We start from the raw sequence: 24,213 nt of genomic DNA on the forward strand, positions 1-24,213 counted from the left end.
GCAGGTGCAGATAGTGGCATCCACGTAACTATACATTCTTTTTCGTGCACACTTCTGAAACTTTGGGTCAGCAAGAGATATTTTTTATTATATATTTTGAACTCCATTTAATCCCTAGTTGGAAGATCTGTTTTCTTGTGCTTTACAATAGAAATGAGGCTGGAGGAATACTATTGTATCTATAAAAGTCATTCATGTGAAACAAACTGTGAAGGAATAGCTTGAGCGTGTATTCAAACAGCACTTGATCTCCATTAACTTTTAGGAACACAAATATTTATGGTATTTCCTGTAACACTTTCACCTCTTATAAAGTTTCCCACTACATTCCCCAAAAATTACTTTATATTTTCCATCATAAATTGGTCATACTGCAGCATATTTATCATCCAAATACAAGCATCAAATTCGCCTCTCCATGGAGTAACATTCAGTACCGAAGAGTAAGCTGATGATAGATTATCTATCAAAATACACCAACACAGTAGAATTTTATTAAGGAGGGTAAATATCAAATGCTTTGACCCATAGTCTGTCCTTCCATACATGTGCTATTCCCAATTACTACACTGGGAGTGTTATGTCTATCTGAGGACAAAATTTGTCCCTATGTTTGAGCAAACATTCTAGTTGCAAGAGATTGGATTTGTAGGCCTATATCCTCAAATGGATTATCTGAGGGGATTATTACTCAATGACTGATTGAGGAAATCTGACTGACTAATGAAGAGGGCATTAATTCTATAGAAATGCCCTATACATCCCAACTGAAATGACAGCATCAGAACTAGAACAAAAAGTCTATACTCCTGCATTGTTTTTCATGTTCAGGATATAGCAGTAATAACAAACATTATAAGGCATTTCTGAAGAATTATTGGCCAGTGGATGTGGATTCTTACAGATAAACAGCCCCATGTACTTTACCTGCAGTATTCACACCTGGCTTAATTTTAGGCTAGGCTAAAGGCTTCACGGTTCAGGTTCAATGATGAATCAGACTTAGGGCAAGAGTTTGGATTCAGATTCAACGGCATCTGAATCTCACAAACTTCTCTCATGAGAATTCCATGAATCTCCAATTTCTACCATCTTGAATGATGGGACTATCATGACACTAGCTATTTCAGTGAAATTTTGGCTGAAACAAGATAGGACTGGAAAACAGATCCCTTCCAGGATTTGACCTCAAGCCAGAATGGTAAAGATGGCTTCAATCCAGGATTTCTTCAAAATTCTAACAGATGTGAGATTGCAGTGCTAGCCCCCCTTTAATATAAATATATTGTTGTATAGTCCTGATAAAAATGTGTAATGTAAAAAACCACAGTAAAATATCCATAAAAAATGTTTGCATTTCATTGCTCCTTGTTCCTGACCTGTTCTTCTTTCTTATACACCACTTGTTTTGTTTCTCTTGATCACAGAGACCTTCAGGAGCTTGATGACAGCACCCAACTACCTTTACTCTGTCATTTCTCAGAAACAGCTGAAGGCCTCACCACCATCAGAGCATTTAGGTTTGTAAACATGTGCTTACTCTTCAGCGCCTAATCCTTCAGAGCAGTGCACAAGTCATGCAAATAAATCAAGATGTTTGGTTTTTAAATGAGCAGCCCATCTTGGTTTATTTGGCATCTTATAAAACCACCAGGCCTACACAAACACAAATACCCTTGCCCCGCCCCCTTCCCCAAGGCCCCATCCCTGCCAGCCCCTTCTCTGAGGCCCTACCCCACTCACTCCATACCCCCTCCCTCTGTAGCTCACTCTCCCCCACCCTCACTCACTTTCACTGGGGTGGGGCAAGGGGTTGGGGTGCGGGAGGGGGTGCAGGCTCTGGGCTAGGGCCAAGGGTTCGCAGTGTGGGAGGGGGCTCTGGGCTGAGCTTGGAGCAGGCGGTTGAGGTGTAGGAGGGGGTGAGGGGTGTGTGTTCCGGCTGGGTGGCGCTTACCTCGGACAGCTCCCAGTCACCAGTGCAACGGGGCTATGACAGGCTTCCTACCTGCCCTGGCCCCATGCCAGTCCCATCTGGCACATCCCTGCGGCCCTTTGAGTGACAGGGGGCTCCAGGCACTGCCCCGACTGCAGGCACCGCCCTTGCAGCTCCCACTGTCCACAGTTCCCAGCCCCCAGGGGCCGCAGGGATGTGCCGTCTGCTTCTGGGAGCAGCGCGGAGCCAGAGCAGAAAGGGATCCTGCCTTATCCCTGCTGCGCCACCGGACTTTTAGCACCTAAAATCTCCTGCTTTGGCGTCAGTAGCCTCCGAGAGATAGAGCCCAATTCCAGGAAACTCCCAGTGAAACCAGGAGGGTTGGCAACCCCACAGGCCTAACATGATAAGTGAGGTCACTGAGGAGCAAGCTGAACTCTACTGTTAATTCAGTGTTGATCTTGGGCAAGTCATTTGTCTTTGCTGTGCCATAATTAAATCATCTTGCAAAAGGAGGACTCAGCATTTGTATTATTTTATTTGTTTATTTTGATTCACACAACTAATGAAATGGCACCTATCCATGTCTCTGGGTGCCCTGGACAGATTTTTAAAAACACCATCTAATTTGCAGTATCATTCCTTGTGGGACTTCTGTGGAATTAGGGATGACAGCTTTTTCAGTGTGTAGCACTTAAACTTTTCAGAGGTTTTGTTCAAACAGAAAATCATGTCTAGCCAAGATTTCTTTGTTTTCTGTGGAATGCTCACCATTTGGGGCCTGATCCTGCATTATATGTACACCCAGAACTGCCATTGCAGGATCATGCCCTTTTGTATCTATCCATTTAGATACTTACAGGCTTCTTTACACAGGGACACTCAGGAAAATTAATCTGAATTAACAAAAGATGTGAATTTAAAGAGGATTAGTTAAACTTAATTAAAACCTTGTGTGGACACTCTTACTCAGAATTAAAGTGGCCTTAATTCAATTTAGCTTAATTCATTTTGAAATTGAATTAAACTAACAATGTTGAAAATTAATTTTCCTGAGTGTCCCTGTGTAGACAAGCCCTTAGGTATTTGTGTGATTCCCATTATCTGAGCACCTCATGCTCTTTAATGAATTAAACACCCCTGCAAGGTAGGGAAGCATTATTATACCCATTTTACAGATGGGGAATGGAGACAGAGAGAAACAAGATGTCTTGTAAGGAAGTATGTAGTAGTGCAGGGGACTGAAGCCAGGTCTTCTAAGTTCCAGACTAGTGCCCTATCCACTGGACCATCCCTCCTCTCTGATAATTTTATGGGTTTGTAGACCTTCTTGGCAGGAAGTCTTACATTTATGATAGCTATGTCTTCGCACACTGTCTCTGCAATTGGATTTACTTCAAAAGTGCTCCAGAAATGAGTCATATCGTAAGAGAACAAACAGCAGATGTTAAATCATAAAAGAAAAGATGGGTCACTAAGGGATCAAGAATGTGTGTGAAAGCAGAAAAGGTCACTGCTGGACTGGATAATGAAACGATTATTAAATTGCTATATGAGATTAAACCACAGAATCATAAAAGATACAGCCACTTTGAGGAGCTGAATGATGTTAGCAGTCATTCCCATGCACAAGACATGGACAGAAACTGCCACTGGTCTTATCAATGGAAAATAGAAAAATGTCGTCATTTTGTTTGAAACGTGACCTCTTTTCTTTTTAAGGTAGTTAAATGTAATATATTCACAAGAGGCACAGAAAATGAGTGATTATGTAACCTCATTCCAAGAGGACTCTTCAGACTTTCCAAGGCATATATATGTTTTCCAATTTCCATTAAACGTGCTTGGCTAAAGTCTACTCTCAAATGCCCTAGTGTAAATCCAGAGTGACCCCATCAAAATCCCAACTTGATTAACACCGAATAGCAAAATTAGTGTAAGTTGTACTCATTTTGCACAGCCATGGAATTCCAAATCAGTGCCAATTGCACTATGTTGCTACTTAAACATGCTTTTTGACCAAATCAGACCCAATATGGAACCTAGACCAGTGGTTCTCAACAAAGGGTTCACATACCCCTGGCAGTATGCAGAGTCTTTCACAGGGTACATCAACTTATCTAGATATTTGCCCAGTTTTACAACAGGCTACATAAAAAGCAGCAGTGAAGTTAGTATAAACTAAAATTTCATATAGATAACGACTTGTTTATACTGCTTTAAATACTATACACTGAAATGTAAGTACAATATTTATATTCCAATTGATTTATTTTATAATTATATGGTAAAAAGAGAACGTCACCATTTTTCAGTAATAGGGTGCCGTGACACTTTTGTATTGTTAAGTCCGATTTTGTAAACAAGTAATTTTTAAGTGCGGTGAAACTTGGGGGTACGCCAGACAAATCAGACTCCTGAAGGGGGTACAGCAGTCTGCAAAGGTTGAGAGCCACTGACCTAGACCACCTTTTCCATCACTGCTGAATTTGGCCCAGATACTTTCATTGTAGTTGAGATTCTTTAGGCAGAATTTGGCCTAGTATATCTGTTTCCACCAGGTAAGGTGATAAGCTAAGGAGAGCTCCATCCAAAATGCTGACTTGGATAGGTCGGATTCAGAATATCATAATCTCCAACCTATGTGAACATAAGAATGGCCATACTGGATCAGACCTATGGTCCATCTAGCCCAGTATCCTGTCTTCTGAAACATCTGGCACCAATTATTGTCAGAAAGAGTGAACAGAACTGGGCAATTTATTGAGTGATCCACCCTTTGTCATCCGGTTGCAACTTCCAGCAGTCAGAGATGTAGGGATACACGGAACATGGGATTGTGTCCCTGGCCATCTTGGCTAAGGCTATGTCTACGCTGCACTTTCGTTGGTAAAACTTTTGTCGCTTGGGGTATGAAAAAACACACCCCGGACCGACAAAAGTTTTACCAAACGATGGTGTGGACAAGCGATGGTGTGGACAAGCAACAATGTGGACTGCGCACTCCCGCTGACAAAGCTACCGCCCCTTGTTGGGGGTGGTTTTATTTTGTCGGCAGAAGATTGTCGGCAAGAGATGACGGACCTATCCTCTTTTTTTAACCCAGTTATACTTCACAACATTCCCGGGCAATGAGTTCCACTGGTTGACTATACATTGTGTGAAGAAGTACTTCTTTATGTTTGTTTTACAACTGCTGTCTATTAATTCCATTGGGTGACCCGCGGTTTGTGGGTTATGTTAATGGGTAAATAACACTTCCTTATTCACTTTCTCCACATCTTTTATCGATCTCTATCATGTCTTTCCTTTCCAATCTGAACAGCCCCAATCTTTGTAATAATATCTCCTCATATGGAAGCTGTTCCATACCCCTAATCATTTTTCCCTTTCTGTTCTTTTTTCCAATTCTAATATATCTTTTTTTGAGATGAGACGACCAGAACTGCACTCAGTATTCAAGGTGTGGGTGTACCATGGATTTATATAGTGACATTATATTTTCTGTCTTATTATCTATCCCTTTCCTAATGGTTCCTGCCTGACATTCTGTTAGCTTTTTTGACTGCCACTCTACATTGAGCAGATACATTTCCCTTGAGTTAAGCCTACCCCACCATCAATAGAGCTTAAAGGGATTAGAGATCAAAGGATGGCAGGCCAGAGCCTCCTTAGAAAGCACTCAGCCTTGCCTAGCCGGCCGCTAGGCTTACATAGCCCCCAAACAGACCACACTATAAACTTCAAGTGAGCAGGCACTCAGCAAGCAAGCAAGCACACAGCCAGTGAGAGAGTGATTCACTAACCACCACAGTAAATGGGGGGGTATTTCCTGGCTCTATTCCATCACTCAGTGAAGGTTCTTGCTCCCATGGCAGTGGATTGGGAGAAAAATGGGGAGGGATGCTGCAGGACTGGCAAAAGTCCTGTTGCTTTGGCAGCAGAAGAGATGTGAGGTAGTGTGACAAAAGCCCTAAATTAAAAATGAAGTACTACGTTTTATCCATCCGGATGACCTGCTAACATAGTAGATCAGAATTTGGACCTAGTGTTGCAATGTGCTGAGTGCCTTCTGAGCACTTCTGAGTACCCTCACCTCACATTATCTTCAATGGAAGGTAAGTGTGCTTAGTGTCTTTCAAGAGCAGTTCAGCACCTCGCAGGATCAGTCCTTTTATTTTAGAAAACCAAAGTGGGCTGGGGATGGCAGGGGGAAAGGGGCAGCCCTTGAGAAGCTGGAAGCATCAGGTTGGAAGGATCACATCTGTTCACTTGAATTTTCCACAGCCCCTGGTGAGAATCAAAGCCATTCCATTTCATTCATCTGTTTCTCCCTGTCAAGCCAGCCTTCCATCTTCAGAGTCTCGGGGCTTTCCCAGCAAGCTAATGTTTACCTATTATCCTGTTAGTCACCCCCTACCTTTTTAGTTCATTATGTACCAGGATGAAATAATGAACTCCTTCAAGTAATTTACCACAAAGCACCACAGTTAAATTAGTTTGAGATTTCAGTGACCTTTCCTGTTTGTCATCTGACAGGATAAAAGTCTAGGAATTTTCAGAAGATGAGTTGGATTTGGACGAAAATACGCAGATTGAGTGTGTCAGAGTTTCCATTAGGAAAGCCGGGGTTGCTGCCAAATAGAAAGACACTAGCAGAATATTCACTGTATTTTCACCCCTACCACTCACTGCTCTGACAGAAAGTTCTTTGCGTACCACAGTTACAAAACGTCTGAAATATAACCAAGAAAAAAACTGGGACAATTGGGAAACAGCAAAGATGGCCTTCAGCCATCAGTGTTATGATCTTCTCACCGCAAGGTCCTGAACTTTTAAATATCAGTTACTTTGAAATTGGAGGGATTGCAGTGGTAAAATAGTTTATGAGCTGTTGAGTGAAATTTGGCTATTTCTTTAGGTGGTAAAGCTTAGGACTTGAATAAGTAGTATGTGAAGCAAGAAATGGCTGCCAGGTTGGGCAAGCACCAAAGGCCAGATGAGCTGTGGTAAATCACAATAAATCCCTTGAATTCAATGGAGGTAGACCAATTTACACCAAGTGGGGACATGCCCCCAAAGAGTAATTATGAGACTTACATAATCTACCAGCCTTTTATTGAGTATTTTACTGGTTTCTAAACACCATTGCTATTACAGAGGAGGGAAAACCAATTGGAAGCTGAAACAACCCATTCGCTTTTGTAATTTAGAAACGATTTATTATTCAGTTTTTCGGACGTTTTGTGGCTGTCTGAGGAAATGGTTGAGGTAAAGGGTTGAATGGTGGCGGTGTGTCAATCAGCCTAATGCATGAAAGGCATTAGTTGTGTTGAAGGACTCATGCAGTTGGCTTCTCAGTCAGATTTTGGCTGAAATGTGAAATCTCTGCTCCACCCTTGCTCCAGGGTGTATTAATTCACTGCTGGGTTATCTCAGTTGATTAGCATTTTGGGAGGAAGAGGGGAGCCAAGGCTCTGCCTATTCCCTTCCCCATCCACCTGATTTGTCGGTAGTTGTGGGTAAATAATGCTTGCTTACTGCTGCACATCCGGTCTGGTTAACCAGTGCAGGGATGTAAAAGAGGTTCTTACTGTCCTTTATGGACATGCACTCTGACCCACAACCCAACCCAGTGCTACCATTTGAAGAACAAGGTACTGCCTAGTGTGAGTAAGGTGTGCTTCTGAGGGGAGAATTTTGTCCTAAGTTTGGTAAAAGACACAAGTTCAGCAAGCTGTCGGGTTTTTTAGAACAATTGAACGTTTTGTGCATGTGTGTTATAATGTAACCATTTTGCTGTTTGCAGGCATGAAGCCAGGTTTAAACAACATATGCTGGAACTGACGGACACGAACAACATTGCCTACTTGTTTCTGTCGGCTGCCAACAGATGGCTGGAGGTCAGGACGGTACGTACAGTGTAGTCCCCGCTATGGTTTTGAAACTTTGGAAGCAAACAGAGACTTTGCCTGATGCACAAGGCGAGATAATAGATGAAATTAATCTCACAATGAGATATAACAGTTTTGTGTACAGTGATCCTTAAAATAGCTCAGGGTTGTTTATATTATAGCAGCAAGGGTTGGGGGTTTTTTTTGGCTTTCTTGGCTTGGGGTAAGAAAATACAAGGCTCCTTCATACTTCAGTGTTGGGATGTTGATTGTTCTGAAAAGAGTGCAACAGAAAATATCTACATAACTTTGAAATAAGACTCTCTGTTCACAGAAATAAATTCTTCTACTACAGTGCAACATCTGAGGCACTGCCCAAGTGGAAACTAATTTCAAAGGGGTTTCGGTAGTTTTGCCAATTTTGCAATAATTCTGTTTTTGGTTTTTATGCCACCTTTTATCTCTCAGGACCCCAAAGCATTTCCCAAATGAAGGGCCCAGGCCTGAGGGCCTCACTCATAGCCTGATTCTGCCAGGATACCCTTCAAAGTCCATAGGGCCATTTGTGGAGTAAAATACTCCTTCACTTGAGTAAAGATGGCAGAACTGGGCCCTGAGTAAGGGCCCACTTCTGGGGCTCAGTAAGAGCTGGGCATTTGGCAGCAATAAACCCCCAAACAGAGGGTCAGATGCTTGGCCCTGATATAAGTTCTCAGTGGCTGGGACATAAGGAGCCTCCCTCCATGTTCATGGTCTCCATAAGGGTCAGACAGAATTATTGCTCCCTCCCTACTCACCTAGCATTCCAAAGAAGGGCCAAGGAGTAGGCAGGCCCATGTCCTTCCCCTCTGTGCCAGAGACAGAGAGACTGGGACCTAAGCTTCACCCTTGGAATGGTTTAGTGTCAGGTACACTTCACCTGCATATTGAGATCTCCATGTGGCATTCTGCCTCCTTGGACTCCCTTGGGACAGCACAGTTCTGCTTCATTTCTCACTCTGGACAGGATTTGGCTCTGAGTAAGATCTCAGGGTTCAGCCCTGTACAGTATCAATGAACTGCAGTGATGCTCCATTTGTACCCAGTAAAAGAAAGATGAAGTTAAAGGGCAAAATCCAGCCCTGGTATAAGCTATTGTAATTTCCATTAAAATCTCTTGATGGTGGACTTGCTGAGTATCAATGTTCTCCAAAAATACATATCTCTTCTATCAGCTCTTTGGGTTTTTTAAAAATACTATGTGGAGGAATGCAGTGTTGCCAAGAAATAGCTAATTAGGCTATGTGCAATGGTATTGTTATCACACAGAGCCATATGGGTTTCAGAGTGACTGCACAGCTCCTATTCCAATAGCTGATGGAGACCCAAGTGTACTGTACATCTAACACACTTTCTTGCTACAGAGATTGGGTTAGAGGCTACTATCATCTTCACTTTAGCATTCCTACAAGCAGATTAATTGAGCAGTATTCATTGCAAATCGTAGAGGGAAAGATTCTTGGATGGAAAGAGGAGAAAAATCAAAAGAAAAAATGCTGACTCTGAAATAGCATGGGAGAATTGCAGTGGCAGATGACAGAATTTAGGTATCAATGACCTGACTGTGTCCACAAATCCCATCAGATACCTAGAAATCTACAGTTGATCATTTTTATCTGACATTAGCTGCAAAATTTGGATAATAAATTTAGAGGGTGGATTGAGGCTTCTTTAAAAATGTGAGGAATCAGGTTTTTATCCATCTTTAAATATCTGGAGTTCTACAAAACAGAAAGCAGGCTGCACCTTTAAGGTGAAACATTCTCACCCCAAATGGGAAAAGTAAAAATTTCAGCTAAAACGATGAATATAAAATACCTCCTTTATTTCATCATCCATCCAGCCATCTATGAGTTTTATACTGGTCCCCATCACTCTAGTAATTGAGGAACTTCCACATACAATAAATAGCAATAGCAAGTCCCTAGTCGACTTAATGGAGTCTCTGGCACTTCTTCCTGTTTGGGATCAAAAGTCTGCTCGGGGGTTGGGAAAAAGGGGGTGTCAGTGTTGTGGGTGTCATTTTTATGATGGAAAGGATTTTTCAAAGAAGAAGATTGTTTTAGTGACTAGTCATTTTGGATGCCTGCTTTTTGGTGCCTTATTTGAGGCACTTAAATGGGTCTGATTTCCAGAAAGCGCTTGTCCTCTGAATATCAGGCTCCTTCAAAGGGTCTCATGCTGGGCACTAAAAATGACTGGTCCCTTCTGAAAACTTAAATGTCTGAACTGAGGGCAAGGAAAATATAGAAGAAGATGCTTTCTGATATTATAAGGCTTTATTTTGTCACTGGATTTTTCATTCAACTTGTATTATAGGATCTATCTTTTTTTCCCCTTCCTTCCTTTTTAGGATTATCTGGGTGCTTGCATAGTTCTCACCGCAGCTGTTACGTCCATCACCTACGAGCCCGATTCTGGTGTCTTGGGCCTGGGTCTCCTGTACGCACTGACGGTATGTACCAAAACAAACATCAAGAAACTTGAGACCAATCTACTAGATTTAAGGTGGTTTTAAAAATATAGATACATGGTTATCTTCCAACTTTCTTAATCTCGAAAGAAACAATCTTGCAAATAATGGATTCAGGCCAAAGCCGAGTGAGTTCAGGACAACTTGGACTTGCTTCAGGGTTTGTGAGCCAATTTAAAAACCAAAAAGATTCCCAGGCCCCATGTGTTCCCAAGGATAGAAAGAAAATTAGAAGTGCATACTAGGTCCTTGTGTGCACATTGTTTTGCACTGTACAATGTTGTTAAGGCTGCGTAACGTGAAACCTGTTGTAAATGACGAGCCAACAGATCTTGCAAAATCAGTGGTGATGTCTCCACATTTTTGGGATCAGTCAGATGCTGAGTACTGTTATCTATCCAATTCTGAATATGAGTCCTGACACCGAGAGACAGGATTGGGGTTGGAGTCTCGAGGGTTGGGAATGGAGTGGTTAGATGTGAAATGTACGGGTGAAGGAGATTAAGGCTGCGGTTTTGTGCAGATTGCTGAGCAGGATAGCAAGCGGGCCTTGGACCTTTGAAACTCACTCCTTTCCCAGGTCCATGGACACCAAAGTTTGTTAGCCTTCAATACACACTACAAGGTCCATCTTTTATTCCTTGCTTGGTAAGAGATGGCTGGAAATGGGTAAGAATGGGGTGGGATTTTGATGGGGCGTGTAGGCGGGAGGTTGGTTAATTGTTGTTTTAGCTATGTTAGTGTTGGTTATTTAATTCGATCTGGGTGACAGATGGTTCTGTTGATAGGTGTACTTTTAAAAGATTGTCAAAGATGCCCAAGGTATTTCAAGAGCTTAGGATGGGTGCTCTTATGTTGTTGAGAGAAAAATAATTGAATAAATGAATGGAGGTGATAGGAAATAAGCCACAGGAGGAGGAGGAAGAGTCTCATGGATGGGGTGGTAGAAAGCAGGCTGCAGTGTGCCACTTATGTAGCTCTAGTGCTAGGGAGGGTGGCTGGGAGCCAACTAAAGTGGGAGGAATTGGGTATAGGTCTAGCACCAAGATTGGGCTTGGTGGTTGGAGGTAGGCTACCTGAAGCGTCAGCAAGAGAATTTTCAGTGGCTGCCTTAAAGGTGGCTTTAAATCCCTTTTTAATGCTGTATCAGCACAAAGATGGCTTATCAGTGGCCCAGGATCTGCTCCAATATCTTATGTTAACAGCACATTCAGAAGATTCCTTCTAATGCTGTTTAGTTAGCAAAGATATTTGGAAACTCTGAGATGTCTGTTCAAGGTTTGTTGCTACTTTGTATTTGCTCTATGCATGCAAACAGACGAGAAAGAGTCAGCCGTTAACTGAAGTTTGGGACAACATTTTTTAAAAACTCTTAAATAATCTCTACATTGTTACCTCCCTCTTTATGCCCCAGCACATCACTTGCAAAACTTTGGATGTAGTTCAATCATTGGCTACCCCACTTGACAGGTTTTCAATTGTTTCTCTTTGGGAGCCCAAATGTGACAATGTTTGGAACTGGATGAGAGCAAAGTGCTCGTACTGCTGCTCCCTTCATAGCTCATAAGCATAGACCCAGTCCCTCCCCAGTGAATAAAAGCATCCAAGTTTCTGGCAGTTACACAACCCTGATGCAGATTTAAATGAAATGCCAAGCTCTCTGAATGCCAGGCTTTTATATCAAATCTGTGCTTGTAATTCCCCAAGCAGCAGTTTTTTCCATAAACACAGTAAACCTCCAGCCGAGAAAGCTGAACATGGAGTTAGGTGTCTAAATGGCAAGAGAATTCCTTTATGCTATTCCTAGGAATTACTCTATCATTCTTGCATGCCGCTGAAGACTCTTGATTGACACTGAACCTTATTTCAGTGCAAACTATTTACTATAAAACTCCATCGATTATTTGTAGCCGTGCTTGTTCAGTGGCAAATGAGTGGAATTGGGAATTTTGTTATTCATAACCAACTTTTTATTTAGCAGATTTATCCCTCTTTCATTTTTGCAAACAAACTGCAAAGTATTTCCCCACTTTTCTGGGTTCATAGGATCATTTCACAGCCTATGGATTGTCTGTGAATTTAGCACTATAGAAATGAACACCTGAAGTTCAGTTCCTAAAACTGCATTGAGCCCTCTCAATAAGTGGCCTAATTTTCAAACATACTTAGCACCCAGCAGCTCCCACTGAGGTCAAGCTACTTATTTAAGCACCTCAATGTGGATTTAGCCCCCTAACCTTACACAGCCGTTTGATAAACCTCAGCCTGTGATTTATTCATTTTTGGTTAAGAATAAATTCACCTAAATTATATGGTATTGTTTTCTCACTCTTGGCTGGATGACTGACATTTTGTAAATGTGGGAATAAAAAAAAAATTCAGCTTGCAAATAACTTTGCGGCATGGCTCACTTGCTCCTGCCTCTGTTCAAGCCCACATACGGCTCAGAAACCTTTTGCTGGTAAAACACCTCCTGCAATTTATTTGCAATGTTTGTTTCAACCACCCTTACACACTGTACAGCCTGACACCTACAGTCCCCTCAGCTTCTGAGAGAGCACGTATATGCATGGGTGCATACACACTCACTCTTTCTGCTTCCCCTCTCTCATTTCCTTCCTGTGCCTTTTGTATCATCTGCTAAATGGGTTCATTAGCCTCTTAGTTTTCCTCAGGCCATCAGTTAGGCACAGCTCTTCTTAATGAGGTCTACTCTAGTGTAATTAGAGTTGCAGTGACCAGAGCACTGGCTCAGCTGCTGTTGCCCAACACCCTCTTCATAAACATCTAGCCAACAATGAATCTCTTTGCTCATGCAAATAATAGCACCTCCATAAACAGAAACTAGTTGTCTAAATATTGATGGGAAGACAAACAAAAAGGGCTTGAATATGGCCAATCTGAATTGCAAGCCGGATTTTTGGAAACATATCTATAAACAATACATCTCCTTCTTATTTGAGTAGCTCTAAAAACTAGTTTAACCCCCTCCCCCCAAAACCAGATGATCTTGGAGGGATTTGGTATTTTTATTTTATTTTTCAAAGCTGTGTTATTGAATACAAAGTTTTAACATTATGCTTTATTCCCCTTTTATAACTATAATTTCTGTTGCTGGTTTTTATTGCTTGCATTAGCAAACTTACCTGAACATAATGTATCACAGAACAATATTGGTATGCTACTGGCATTCTTTGCAGAAAATAAGACTATATGTAGTATTGCTAAAAAAGCCCTATACACAGGTATATTATAGGAAGTGGTGCAACTCCAACAGTCTGTTCTTATGGCAGGCGATTGGCAGACATCACAGATTTGATTGATTAAATATATTCTCTCTACACACATGCAGATCATACATCATTTGAAACCTTATTATGTCTTCTTTAAGATGAGTATGACGTAGAGCAGTCAAATGGTGCTCTTACCCATAGAAACAAGAAAAAGCAATGACACCATCAACATGTTAAAATGACCACTTTGAAATATTTGTATTTCTCTGTTAGTTTAATATATCTATGTATTATCTCAAGGGATAAAATTAGATTTCTTTGTGACCTCAAACCATCACAACAACAATCTACAGGGTAAAACAAAATCTAATAATAAATAGGTACAGGTCTCATTGAAATGTAATAGCACTGGTGACATTTCTGGTTAACATCATTATCATTATCTTGTTCATCATGTGATCTCTGCTGAGAATGCATGAGTTACCACAGTCTTCATTGCCATAGTATAGACACAGTTCTATGCAGACAACAGACACAGTTAATTGTTCAGCAACCTCTCCTGGTACAGGCACAGCGAAGGAGTTGTAGAAACTCAGATGCCCTTGAAGCCTATAGGAAGTAGTTCATCATCCACATTGGTCCATCCATGTTGCAATGGTAAACCAATATGTGGTTTACCTATGTGCAAAGACATCCAAATATTTGTTTGCCACGATGCTCTTTTGACATGATCTTCAAAACCTGACCTCACATGGTGGGAGTTTGACCAGTGACTTGTACTTTTTGATGGCTAGACTCAGGTACAAGCAATTCAGGTCTCTGTGGGTCTCCTTTCTTTCTCACTGTGGTCATACAGCATTGCTACCAACTTCCTTGCTGCAGAAATTGTGGCTTGTCTATCACTCTCTCCCAGTGTGGCAAGATCTCATAAGCAGTAAGCTCCCTTTGTTTTGACACAGAATTTTTTTTCCCAATACCAAATAAGGATGACACAGCGTCACATCCTCTTAATGCACATACAGCAAGAAGTACATTGCAAAAGTCTAGAGTGAGTGTGTCACAAATTGCATGCACAGGTATGAAGCGATGCTTGTCAGTTGGGCTGCTCATGGTGCCTGTTTCAATCCACATGTTATCTGCATGTTACACTTTTGGAAAGTAGTGAACAGCAAGGATCAAAACATCTGTATCAGGTGACCTAATTACTAGAGCTCCTTTAATACCAAGGGACCCAAAAGCCATATTGGCACATACAGCATGCAGAAGCATACTTGTGTCTGCTTCCTCTTGAATATTGCACAAGTCTTGGGCTTCTTCAACATCTCTACCAGTGATGGGAAAGCCTCCAGCATGAAGTATCTGTGTTGAGTGTGCTCCTACACTCTCAGGTGCATTTTGAACCATATATTCATACAGGAATTTTCCAAGTGACTGCTTGTTGGATGCCATGTTTAGAAACTTTTTCCATGCAGGAATAAGGCATCCACCAATCACCTAGTATTTCTTGCATCCAACTTTCAATCCTGTCTGGTGCTGTCTTTCTGCAGTTTTCACAGAGTTACTGTTGTCATATCTGTCAAAGACTTCAATTACAGAATTAGCTTCTTCAAAACCTTTTAGAACCTGCCTCACATACTCAGCAGCCAATTCAACAACTGTGTGGAATTTGTCTCCAGCCATGATTTGTATGACAGCGATGGTATCTGTGATGTACACTGTGTTTTCCTTGTAGCATGCTCCTAGCTCAGAGATTCTTTCAGCTTGAGCTTCCAGCTGATACCCTTGTGACTCTAGCAGACCAGGTGCCAGCTTTTGCCAAGGCTTTAGACCTCAGTTGACTAATTCATTGCTGGAAACCAGTCTGTTTCACCTGTGCGTTAGTATGGCTAAGATGGGTATTGAACTTATAACAAGGTCTTCAGTGTTTAGACTATGTGAAATGTTTGTAAATTGCTGCATGCTTTAATCCCACTTAAATATTACCTTATAGCATATGATAAAGATATTATATGTTTTTGCTTTGTAACTGTAAAAATGTTTGCTCTGAAACTATGAACCCAATCAGGAGGGATCATCTCCTGCCCATCAAGAAGGCTTAATCAAAACTAAAGGGTCATTGTGGGACATCACAATACAAAGACTTTGTAAATTGCCCCCTTCCACGTCAGAAAAGTCTATGTGCAAAAGGGCTTATCCCATCAGCTTGAATTCTGGAAGAAGGAAATAAAAATAGCCGACAAGAAATGTTTTCATCTTTTACTGTTAGGACTCTCACAGGGCTGGAGCTACGAAACAGAGCCAGAGATCCCCAGGGTCAACCTGGGTTAGCCCTAAACACATTCAGAGCTGACAGATTACTACAACTCTGTCACCTTTTGAAACCATAGCCTGTAACTCATTGGTCTATATAAGTTTGTCTGCTTTAACCTTGTAATAATTCTCTCATTTCTTTTCCTAGTTAATAAATCCTTAGATAGATTACTATAGAATTGGCTATAAGCGTTGTCTTTGGTGTGTGCTGTAAGGTACAAGCTGATCTGGGGTAAGTGACTGGTCTCTTGGGACTGAGAGCAACCTGAATATTTTGTGATCTTTGGTTTATAGCAACCATCTATCACTTAGTCCAGTTTGTCTGGGTGGCAAGATAGACTGAATGCCCAAGGGGACTCTGTGACTCCATGGTAGGCTTTAGGAATTCACACTGGTTACTGAGTTGATGAAATCTAATTATAGAAAAAACAACCAGTTTGGGGTCTCTGCCCTGCTTCCTGACAGTCTGCCCTGAGGTTGGCACTCACGGTCATGCACTCCAGACAGCGTGACAGCCCTAACTCAACTTTGTCTGTTCTTCTCATTGTTCCATCAGCATGGAAGAGGGATATAGGCAGAGGTCCCATTGGGAGAGAGTGATAGACATGCATCTGGCTAAGGACAGGGCTCTGCAGAAAATGTCTGGACTGATAGCTGCTGTGATTGTCCTACCAGTGCCAGACTTAAATTTGATTTTCTTGGCCATGTCATCAAATGTTTTGATGCCAGATTTCTTGACTGGACTGAAGAAGCTATGTGTCCCATCAGAATCAAGTGCACCTGTCATAAATCTTTCCATTTGTTCTTCACCAACATCTGCTATTTTCAGTAGCAACTCTTGTACATCGGCTGTTATATGCAGTCCAGTAGATATGTTGAGAAGCACCTCTGGATGTGATTCAGGGTCAAATGGGTTTGTCATATTGTTGCTATTATGCTTGAGAAGAGCTGTAAAACGCTCTTCAGTGCAGAGGCAAAGACTTGTTTGTGGACTTCATCTGCACCACTTGTTGTTAGGCTACTTCTTTCTCTCGCAGCTTTTGCAAATTCATAATATTGTATTGTGTGTAATGTGTATTGTTAACTCTAATACTAATACTCACCTGCCTGAAGTGTGTCTGAATTTAAAAACTGGTTTCTAGAATATTTCAAAGGCTAGTACTGCATGCATAGGCAATTACAAATTAAAACTTTCTACCATGCAGACTAGTTGCTACATTGTATAGAAAAAAGCTTTTAAATAGAGAAGCGTTACGTTAGGGATTCGTGTACATTTATATCTACCCCCATGCAGTACAAACTGTGGGCACCCAAACTGGTGTACAACCTTCAGTCTGAGACTGATCTGGTCAGCAAATTTCAGCTGAAACTATAGAAAACTATTATAATGACTTTGACAATTAAGAACAGGCAATGTGAAAACATTTCATGTTAGTATATTGCAAAACGTTGATATTCACTATTTTTGCCACATGCTAAACAGCTTCATAATTTCGGGGGGAGGGGGAGGATATTTGAACATGCAAGACAAATAAAAGCTTTTATGTCATGTGGTAGCTTTGACCAATAATAACCACATTAAGGTGTTGAAATTAACTTTAACAGTAAAAACTGTAGTCACAGTCATCTTGCAGAGTAGCAAAAAATGACTCACTCATTTTGGGTATCATTGTTTCACCTCATTTGCAGGCTTGTGCAACCACTTGACATCACATCATATCACATTTAAATGTACATAAAATAAGCTTTCAAATGATATGTGAGGTGGGTGTGTGTAGTGTGGGTTGATTAAACTCCTAAAATATGGCCTTTTTTGGAGACTTGCCTATAGCCACTTAGAAATAATGGGATCACTGCAGTTTCAGCTTAAAAGCTTTTTATTTTCTATGGTGCTCAGTTTTCTATATTTTTCTTCCACAACAGGGAGCTGCAGTCCTTACATTGCTTTAAGTAAAGAGAGGGAAAATGGTCTAATGAATGGGTTGGGGTCATGAACAGCTCTCAGGGGCTCAGCTCATAAACATATTCCTTTTCTTTATGGCTGGATGGTGAAGGGGTCCCATAATTTATGGCAGAAAGGGCTTGAAACAGTTTTCTCTTGGAGGCAGGTGTTATGGTATAGAAAAAGAACAGAGCTGGTTTAAAAAAAAGAATTAAACTTCTTTTTGATTAAAAAAATGGCTTTTCAACAGTAAGGACATTTTCATGAAATCAAATTTTAGCTGTCCAATTTAAGGTGCCTTAGATACTGTAAGTTGGGGACCCACAACTCAAGGTACCTCAAATCAATGGCCAGTTTGCTGGAGGTAAAATGCTTCTATGCTTCTGTATCTGAAAATGGGGATAACCGTGCAGAACACTACATTATTGGGACATGATACATTAATGTGGAGGGTGGGATGGGAAAAAAGGGAGGCAAAGGGCCTGATTTAGCATGCCGCTGTACTAATTTTAACCTGGAGTAACTCCATTGAAATCAGGCCCACTGCAGTAAATCAGGCCCAAGGCTTCTACAAACATATCAAACCCATATCCAACAGCGTAACAATTACCAGACAAGTTGTGTTTCACGTCTTTTCCCCTTCTCGTTATGTGATGCAGATAACCAACTATTTGAACTGGGTTGTAAGAAATTTAGCTGACTTGGAAGTGCAGATGGGCGCAGTGAAAAAAGTGAACAGTTTCCTGACCATGGAGTCTGAGAACTACGAAGGCACTATGGGTATTGTACTATAATCCTTTTTATTTTTTGTAGGTACCATAAAAGCAAGCACATTTCATTTCTTCCATTCATGATCATGCAAAAAACACAGAGACCTTGAGCCAAATTCTGTTCCCATTTACATACAGAGACAGATTAGGGGTTTGTGCGGCCCTGGGCCAGAGTAAGTGGGGGCTCCCCCCACACCTTGGCGCTCCTGCCAGGGAAATGGGGTTGTGGCACAGGGCCTTCCCCCACCTGCCCGATGCTCTTGTCGGGGAGCTGGGTCAGAGCGTGGAAGCTTCCCCTGCTCCTCAGCAGGAGTGCAAGGCGGGTGGAGCAGAGTAAGCTGCCATGCCCTTATCCTGTTCCCCGGCAGGAGCGCTGGGCGGTTGGAGTGGATCGGGGTGTGAGGGCGCCTCAGTTGGCTGGGGCCCCTGGGCACCGGCCCCGTTGGCCCAGTGGCTAATCCGCCACTGTTTAGCTGTGTGTACTCTCAATGACATCGAGAGTACCGCACAAGCGAACCCGCTCATCCTGTGTGTCGAGATCGGGAAGCTCGGTGCTAATGGTCCTGTGCTGCAGTTCTCAGCTGCATTCCAGCACTGGCAGAGGGTGCAGTCTGAGCAGGTGCCATCCTGCCTAACTCCTTTGGAACAGAATAAAGAGAGAATTCCTAATGTGATTACAAATGGATGCATGGCAAAGGGGAAAGCGCAATGAGGGTGACTCAACGATAGCATTTGCCTTTGTCTACTGTCAATATTTAAGACCCTTCTCAAGTACCGAAAGACTGGCCACAAGAGGGGGAAATCAAGATTGAAGATTTGTGTGTCCGATATGAAAATAACCTGAAGCCTGTTCTGAAGCATGTCAAGGCTTACATCAAACCAGGACAGAAGGTAAGGTGCCGTCCTCACTTCAGGCTGATACCTTTATAGCAACTTCTGTTATTTGTGGAAACGAGGACTCCTCACTAAAGATGGCCCATTAGTAAGAACAGCATCTAAAATACTTGAACGTATAGATGTGCAAACAGAGCCAACATTTTTTGCTGCACCCAAAAGATGGCCTTGTGGCTAAAGCAAAGGGCTAAGTTGGGAACGTATGTATTTCCACCTTCCTCACAGATTTCTTGTGTGGCTCTGGGCATAGCTCAGTGGTTTGAGCATTGGCCTGCTAAACCTAGGGTTGTGAGTTCAGTCCTTGAGGGGGCCATTTAGGGATTGGGCAGGAACTATCAGGGAGAGTACTTGGTCCTGCTAGTGAAGGCAGGGGACTGGATTCAATGACCTTTCAAGGTCCTTTCCAGTTCTATGAGATAGATATATCTCCATAAGTCATTTAACACCTCTGTACTACATTCTATCCCATCTATAAAATGAGGATGAGTTAGACTTACCTACCTTGCAAATTTTAATATTCATGATCATTTGAAAAGCACTTGGAAATCCTGAAGTGGAAGGTATTATAATGCCATATAATATATTGAAAACTATTAATTATATTATTATAATAATCATTATTATAAGTGCCAGAAGCATCAGCAGCAGCAGCAATTATTGTGATATTAGATATTTCACTTTTATATTGGCTATAAAATATTTGATACTGCCTTTTTCAATTGCCTTTGGTGGGGAGAAGAGGAGTCCCTCGGGCTCTGATGCAGCAAGAAACTGAGGCATGTTTCTAAATTTAAGCACATGAGTAGTCAATGGGACTACTCGCATGCGTAATGTGAGTCACATGTTTAAGGGCCTTGCTAAATTAAGGCCTTGGTGGGCAGGCTAACCTGTATGTGTGGGAACAAGAGTCACCATGACCAAGCATCTGATCCAATTTATACCCTGAGCACTCAATACTTTGCTCATATCTAGCACCTTGAACCCCTGGACCTTAAAGCATACATTCACTCCTGATGTCCCCTTAAGAAATGCACTGGTGAATAGAGGATGAGACCCTGGTTACATACATGTCCCCATCACCACTGGAATAGAGGATGAGACCCTGGTTACATACATGTCCCCATCACCACTGGATCTGTTAGCAATGTAGACAATCATAACTATCCCATCATTGTGCTCCCTAGCATCAGTAGCAGCCCTCATACAAATGCTCCCTGCTGGAGTGCACACTACAGAACCCTCTCCCAACTCCTGTGCAGCCGTATGTTTGTCCCTTTGTTTTTAAGTTGGTTTGGGGTTTTTATCAATATGGGTTAAATTTTAAATTTCCTTACTGGGTCTGTGAGTTTGGTTTACAATTCCCTTCATCCCAAGATTGACTTCAGAGCAATGACAATTTCCTTTGCTTTTCAGGTTGGGATCTGTGGTCGCACTGGCAGTGGAAAATCATCATTGTCTTTGGCTTTCTTCAGAATGGTAGACATTTTTGATGGTTAGTTGCTAAGGCTCCTCATTAGCACCTATTATAGCTGTAAAACTGGTACCCCGTTCCCTACTCCAGTTCTTCAGAAGCAAGCAAGCAGATTTAAAGCTTATGTCTAGGCTTTCTGTCCTCTCAAAACACTTGTTTTGGATCAGGTGTATTACACCCAATCCTTCAAAGTCCAGAGCACCTCCTGGCAGCAGCATTCAGTTCTGCAGGAAGTGCTCAGCTCATCCTAGGATCTGGTACTAAATCCCTATTTTATGGTCTCAAAGAATAATGTACTGTGTCTAGATGAGCAGAGAAAATATGTTACTCTCTGGTGCCTATAGATTTCCCCCCACAAATTAGACATCTGCCATAACTGAACATGGTTCAGTGTGAGTAAAATAGAAACAGGTGTTCAATAAATGCAGCTCCTTGATATTTTTCTTTTATTGTGACTCCCCACTGTTACAATAGAAGCTGTCTAAGGATTCCGATGTTTTGGAGGCCCCTGCAGTACTCTTATTCCGAAGTAACAGCCGTGTTAGTCTGTATCCGCAAAAAGAAGAACAGGAGTACTTGTGGCACCTTAGAGACTAACAAATTTATTAGAGCATAAGCTTTCGTGGACTACAGCCCACTTCTTCGGATGCATATAGAATGGAACATATAATGAGGAGATATATATACACACATACAGAGAGCATAAACAGGTGGGAGTTGTCTTACCAACTCTGAGAGGCCAATTAATTAAGAGAAAAAAAACTTCCCTTAACCCACCCAGCAATATTGTTAATCTTTCCAGCTATACTCTTAGCCCAGCAGAAGAGTCTGTCCTATCTCGGGGCCTCTCCTTTTGTCCCTCCAGACCCATGAATATGATACAGTTCTGCGGTGACCTAGAATCCTACTTTCGACGTCTCCGATTCAAAGAATATTTCCAACATACCTCTGAACAGCATACTAACCCACAGAATCCTCCCTACCAGCACTACAAAAAAAAGGATTCTGCATGGACTCCTCCGGACGGTCGAAACAACAGACTGGATTTCTACATAGATTGCTTCCGTCGACGTGCAAAGGCTGAAATTGTGGAAAAGCAACATCACTTGCCACATAACCTCAGCCATGCTGAACACAACACCATCTACAGCCTCAGAAACAACCCTGACATCATAATCAAAAAGGCTGACAAAGGAGGTGCTGTCGTCATCATGAATAAATTGGAATATGACCAGGAGGCTGCTAGACAGCTCTCTAACACCACATTCTACAGGCCATTATCCTCTGATCCCACTGAGGATTACCTAAAGAAACTACACCATCTGCTAAAAAAACTCCCTGACAAAGCACAGGAACAAATCCGTACAGACACATGCCTAGAACCCCGACCAGGGGTATTCTATTTGCTACCCAAGATCCATAAACCTGGATATCCTGGACGCCCCATCATCTCAGGCATTGGCACCCTAACATCAGACTTGTCTGGTTATGTAGACTCTGTCCTCAGACCCTACGCTACCAGCACTCCCAGCTATCTTCGAGATACCACTGACTTCCTGAGGAAACTACAATCCATCGGTGATCTTCCAGAAAACACCATCCTGGCCACTATGGACGTAGAAGCCCTCTACACCAATATTCCACACAAAGATGAACTACAAGCTATCAGGAACAGTATCCCTGATAATGTCACAGCTAACCTGGTGGCTGAACTTTGTGATTTTGTCCTCACCCACAACTATTTCACATTTGGGGACAATATATACCTTCAAGTCAGCGGCACTGCTATGGGTACCCGCATGGCCCCACAATATGCCAACATTTTTATGGCTGACTTAGAACAACGCTTCCTTAGCTCTCGTCCCCTAACGCCCCTACTCTACTTGCGCTACATTGATGACATCTTCATCATCTGGACCCATGGAAAAGAAGCCCTTGAGGAATTTCACCATGATTTCAATAATTTCCATCCCACCATCAACCTCAGCCTAGATCAATCCACACAAGCGGTCCATTTCCTGGACACTACTGTGCTAATAAGCGATGGTCACATCAATACCACCCTATACCGGAAACCTACTGACCGCTACACTTACCTACATGCCTCCAGCTTCCATCCAGGACACACCACACGATCCCTTGTCTACAGCCAAGCTCTAAGATATAACCGCATTTGCTCCAATCCCTCGGATAGAGACAAGCACCTACAAGATCTCTATCAAGCATTCTTAAAACTACAATACCCACCTGCTGAAGTGAAAAAACAGATTGACAGAGCCAGACGAGTACCCAGAAGTCACCTCCTACAAGACAGGCCCAACAAAGAAAATAACAGAACACCACTAGCTGTCACCTTCAGCCCCCAACTAAAACCTCTCCAGCGCATCATCAGAGATCTACAACCTATCCTGAAAGATGATCCTTTACTCTCACAGATCTTGGGAGACAGACCTGTCCTCGCTTACAGACAACCCCCCAACCTAAAGCAAATACTCACCAGCAACCACACATCACTGAACAAAACCACTAACCCAGGAACCTATCCTTGTAACAAACCCCGATGCCAACTCTGTCCACATATCTATTCAAGTGACATCATCATAGGACCTAATCACATCAGCCATACCATCAGGGGCTCGTTCACCTGCACATCTACCAATGTGATATATGCCATCATGTGCCAGCAATGCCCCTCTGCCATGTACATTGGCCAAACCAGACAGTCTCTACGCAAAAGAATTAATGGACACAAATCTGACATCAGGAATCAAAATACTCAAAAACCAGTGGGAGAACACTTTAACCTGTCTGGTCATTCAGTGACAGACCTGCGGGTGGCTATATTACAACAGAAAAACTTCAAAAACAGACTCCAAAGAGAGACTGGTGAGCTAGAATTGATATGCAAACTAGACACAATCAACTCCGGTTTGAATAAGGACTGGGAATGGCTGAGCCATTACAAACATTGACTCTATCTCCCCTTGTAAGTACTCTCACACTTATTATCAAACTGTCTGTACTCGGCTAGCTTGATTATCACTTCAAAAGTTTTTTTTCTCTTAATTAATTGGCCTCTCAGAGTTGGTAAGACAACTCCCACCTGTTTATGCTCTCTGTATGTGTGTATATATATCTCCTCAATATATGTTCCATTCTATATGCATCCGAAGAAGTGGGCTGTAGTCCACGAAAGCTTATGCTCTAATAAATTTGTTAGTCTCTAAGGTGCCACAAGTACTCCTGTTCTTCTT

The 24,213-nt window shown here is 42.1% G+C and overlaps 1 protein-coding gene across 3 annotated transcripts in view; it reads left to right on the top strand.

Annotated features, from left to right (window-relative positions):
* ABCC9 (ATP binding cassette subfamily C member 9) overlaps positions 1-24,213 on the top strand; it is a 123,794-nt gene that overhangs the window by 90,469 nt on the left and 9,112 nt on the right. For all 3 annotated transcript variants that reach the window (XM_034782678.1, XM_034782670.1, XM_034782687.1), the window contains exons 29-34: positions 1,428-1,520; positions 7,743-7,845; positions 10,220-10,321; positions 18,484-18,604; positions 19,355-19,485; positions 20,902-20,980. In XM_034782678.1, coding sequence (XP_034638569.1) covers positions 1,428-1,520; positions 7,743-7,845; positions 10,220-10,321; positions 18,484-18,604; positions 19,355-19,485; positions 20,902-20,980 — 629 coding nt within the window. The remainder of the gene's footprint in view (positions 1-1,427; positions 1,521-7,742; positions 7,846-10,219; positions 10,322-18,483; positions 18,605-19,354; positions 19,486-20,901; positions 20,981-24,213) is intronic.

Source organism: Trachemys scripta, chromosome 1, assembly GCF_013100865.1.
Source record: "Trachemys scripta elegans isolate TJP31775 chromosome 1, CAS_Tse_1.0, whole genome shotgun sequence".
In the NCBI taxonomy this organism is placed as follows: domain Eukaryota; kingdom Metazoa; phylum Chordata; order Testudines; family Emydidae; genus Trachemys; species Trachemys scripta.